Genomic DNA, 3,873 nt, shown 5'->3' on the forward strand with positions numbered 1-3,873 from the left:
AGGAGCCAAGTTCAAGTCCCATGGCGGGAGGAGCCATATGAACGAACAAAGGCTTTAATCAGAGAGTGTGACGTTAAAGTCCTTTGGAAGAGAATGTCCGAACACTTTCCTTTATTGTACTTCAGAACACCTGCTGATCCAGACCGGATTGGAGGAAAGTCAGAACTCGTGCGAGGATAGAACTTGTGTCTCACACCAAGCTAAATAGGCTCTGGAGGTACAATGACACACCTTCCTGACCTGTAAGAGTCTGACAGACCCCTGTCCCTCAGGACTCAGGCTTCAACAGCAATGCCAGTGACCAAGAAGCAGGATGGAACACCAGACCCGGAGACAGAAGACCCTCATGGTGTGGAATAGGCCACAGAGATTCTGCCAACAGGCCGAGAATGTTTGCATGCCACACTCTTCGTGGCCAGTTTGGAGCCACCAGGGCCCCAGTGTCCTTATGCTTTTTCTTCCAAGTAAAATGTTTTATTGAAGCAAATAGTAAAGTAGTGACAAGGCAAAACATGTAACATGCCCGGTGCTTCAATATTACATACATGGATCTGATCCTGGAATATAGGAATGGCTACCATGGCAGATTAACCATAGACAAGCGTCAGACTGCGCGCTTCTCAATGATAATGTGTCACCGGCGGGATTCTTATCCTAGAAGAGGCCAGGCTATGTGTGAGAGAGCTTCATGGTCATGGTGCAGAGTATAATTACAAGGAGAGTTTGATGGTTAGGTGTGGTAGCTAGAATAGGTATTCCAGGATCCAATGTATTCGTCAACAGTAGTACAAATGGTGGTACGGGGGTAATCTGGCAGTGGATGAGGGAGGTTTAAAGATTGGCCCTTATGCTTTTTATTTGTCATAGTTAGGGGCCCCACATACCAAGGGTAATAAGAGGGTCCCCGCAGTGGTCCCAGTACCCAGAAAGCACATGTTGTCCACAGATGTAAGAAGATTCCACCATGTGCCCGTAAGCAAAATGACCGCCGCCACCCCCTGCAGCACAAGGCGTGCTCATCTCAGAACTCCTCCCAGCTTCCATAAGAGGTATCCCCAGTTTTAGCGCAGGCAGCCGGGGGAATATGGGGGTGCGGAGATGGGGTCCGCTTAAAGGGTCTGTAATGGCCCGCAGGCTGTGACATGAGGACCTATTATAGGGTGTGGGGGTGAGAGGAGCAGATACTACTTGCCACCGGTTGTCAGAAGACATCCACAAGGACAAGTAGGGGGGTGTCACTCCACACAGCCTCGGTCTGGCTCTTTTTGGTAGAGCACACCGCCTCCAAAAGGGGGTTTTCCGGGACTGGGTCACACTATGTAGAGAAGCCACTGCCCTGGACCTGTATAGCACCCCGTGACACCAATTGGCAAACGCAGGATCCAGACCCCAAACCAACAGGCTGGCTCTGCTTCTTTACACCGGTGGGGTCTGGATACCGTCCCAGAAGCCTCGAGTACCAATCTGGAAGCCGGGAGGTAGCCACTGTGACTGAACGCAGCCAGCTGGGAAGAAAGCAAGTGAAGACATTCAAAAAAGGAACTAAAACTATGGAATGTTTGTCAGTTGTGGAATGAAGTGGCCGACGTCCATCAACTATGGAATATATAAAAGAGTGGGAGGGGTTATATGGGAGTCCTCACCGATCACCAAGCTATACCTGCATATTACCCCGTCGTCTCTGAATGTCCTGTACTGCTGACCCAACACATGGAAAGCATATTTATAAAAGGCCGGGGTAGGCAACCTTGGCACCCAATGCCTCATGGGAATTGTAGTTCCACAACGGCTGGGACTGCCAAGGCTGTCTACTCCTTGGACTTATGCTGAAGCTAAAATCATAGATTGTCAATGAATACAAATCCCAACACGCTGTTCACATGTCCTGAGATGCTACAACCCAAGCCAATGTTTCCTGCTGCAGGGTCAATACACCTTCAATGACGTGGCAGTGATGAGAAATTGTAACACGTAACGACACAGAACAACCAACAGCAACTATTTATTTCTTTTATTTGAAATGCATTCTTCTTCATAAACGTGCGGAGGGCGTGACAAGGGCCACACACAACACTTGATGGGAACAGAACGGTTAAGTTTTCTTTTTGGAAGATTAGGACCTAGTCCTCTTTTTGTTGGAGACCCTCCTCTTCCATGGGCTCATCAGGGGGTGGGGAGTACGTGCTGCACGTAGTTGTGTTCTCAGGTTCCTCCGGAGGGGATTCTTTCTCAGGATGTTTCTGAGGAATTAGGAACAGAAAAAGATTTGAAAGAAAAGAAGAGATTAGAATAAGAGATGTTAGAGGAGCCTAGCTAGAGACAAACCATTAGGAGCTCCTCCTCTTCTTCTTCAATCATGATAACGGGGAGATCCAGTTCCGTTTCCTCCTCCGGCTCCGCCTTCTTTACCTTCTGCTCTTCAAGTATTTGACGCTTCAATGATTTTTCTTGAGCGAGACGTTTGGTAATGAGGTCCTGGCCTGGAGCTTCTGCCGCCTTGTTTAAACAAAGGAGTCAACGCCTGTTTGAGACAATGACCTCCATGATACAGAATCATTTTAGTATAAAAAGAGTTACATTACCTCTTCTGTTAATTCATCCATTCTGGACTCCGCCTCCAAGATGGCCATGGTAGCATGCGGTACGTGAGCCAGCTGTCCGAAATTAGGAATACAAAGCAGTCAGTCATTTCTCCTCCCTCCTTCCGTAACACAATCGGCCAAAGCTACATTTTAGATGAAGTCTACTGACCTGGTTTGGTGTGAAGGTCCTAACATGAGCTAGGAGAGGGTCTCGGAGATCAGGACACGTCTGGAGGACAGACAGCAGCTGAGGTGGAGGAAGCTGCAGCAGGACGCTGAACGACTGAGGTTTGGTCCTTTGGCAACATTTAATAAAACCCTCCCAAACCTTGGGGTACTTCCAAACCTGGAGAGAGAGGATAGCACCATATAAAAACATGGAGGCCGACCCTCCTCCAATACCTGCAGCCTTAGGGGTCAGGTGTGAACGTGGGATATCTAAGCTCAGAGCCATGCCAAGATCTGAGGCCTACATATGGGAGGAGTCATTCCTGAGCGCAGGTGCCGGAGACAATGTCCTGACTTTGATGTGTATCGTTGTATGATGGCTTGTGTGTTGTATGGAAGCGTTATTCCTATATGTAAAGGATCTGACAACGTACAGAGTAATAGCACTGATCCCGTTTCCTTGTACTACCGAGACTACAGCTGCAACCTGTAAAATGTCAGCAAGAGGAGGGAGACTTCATTAGCCAACCTGCTTATAGATGAGACGAGTCAAGATGTTCATGATGAAGCCACCGAGCCGAGGATACATCCCAAGAGCCTGGATAACGGTCCTCATAAGAAGCATAGGGAGCGGCGTGCTGTCCATGAGCTGCTGGAGAACCACAGCCAAGACCTCGGAGGTGTAGACGGAGCGAGCAGCAAAGCACAGATTGGTGGCTGGAAGAGACAGAAACGTCAGCCAACGGAACAGGAAACGCATAGAAAGAGGAGAAGGGTGTCACCGCTTACCCTTAATGACGGATTTCATGTCACATTTACTGGAGTCAATGTTATGGAGAGCAACCAGCAGATCCCCGGGGGTCAGAGGAGACATGGAGGAGCTCACATCACCTGAGGAGGAAACACAAACTCAGACTGGTACACGGGGACACCACAGGGAGTCTGACACGGGGACACCACAGGGAGTCTGACACGGGGACACCACAGACCATCGTTTCACATCTCCTCTCACCATGCTGCGTTCCCAGAAGACGGTTGAACACTTCCTTCACAACTATGGGGTTGAGTTTGATGAGCTTCGGCAAAGCCTGAACCACCTCCTTCTAGAAGTCCCAACAGAGAA

At 49.1% G+C, this 3,873-nt stretch overlaps 1 protein-coding gene across 1 annotated transcript; it reads right to left on the minus strand.

The window, feature by feature from the left end:
* Window positions 1–2,120: 2,120 nt before the first annotated feature.
* Window positions 2,121–3,838, minus strand: LOC108803998 (symplekin-like). Its single transcript, XM_018575771.1, has 7 exons — window positions 3,763–3,838; window positions 3,540–3,641; window positions 3,280–3,467; window positions 2,752–2,928; window positions 2,583–2,654; window positions 2,326–2,496; window positions 2,121–2,240 (listed from the first exon to the last, which is right to left on the minus strand). Exons 2-7 carry the CDS (start codon window positions 3,622–3,624, stop codon window positions 2,121–2,123), a joined length of 813 nt encoding a protein of 270 aa, XP_018431273.1. The 5' UTR covers window positions 3,625–3,641; window positions 3,763–3,838.
* Window positions 3,839–3,873: the final 35 nt, after the last annotated feature.

This window comes from Nanorana parkeri, unplaced genomic scaffold, assembly GCF_000935625.1.
Source record: "Nanorana parkeri isolate BGI_ZX_2015 unplaced genomic scaffold, ASM93562v1 scaffold4714, whole genome shotgun sequence".
Classification (NCBI taxonomy): Eukaryota; Metazoa; Chordata; class Amphibia; order Anura; family Dicroglossidae; genus Nanorana; species Nanorana parkeri.

Excerpts from the sequence above, each read along its gene's own strand:
- LOC108803998 (XM_018575771.1), bottom strand. The coding sequence starts at position 3,624 with ATGTCTCCTCTGACCCCCGGGGATCTGCTGGTTGCTCTCCATAACATT. Across the intron at positions 2,655-2,751 it reads GGACCTTCACACCAAACCAG|CTGGCTCACGTACCGCATGC; the intron begins GTCAGTAGACTT and ends AATTTCGGACAG. Across the intron at positions 2,497-2,582 it reads TGGATGAATTAACAGAAGAG|GCGGCAGAAGCTCCAGGCCA; the intron begins GTAATGTAACTC and ends TGTTTAAACAAG.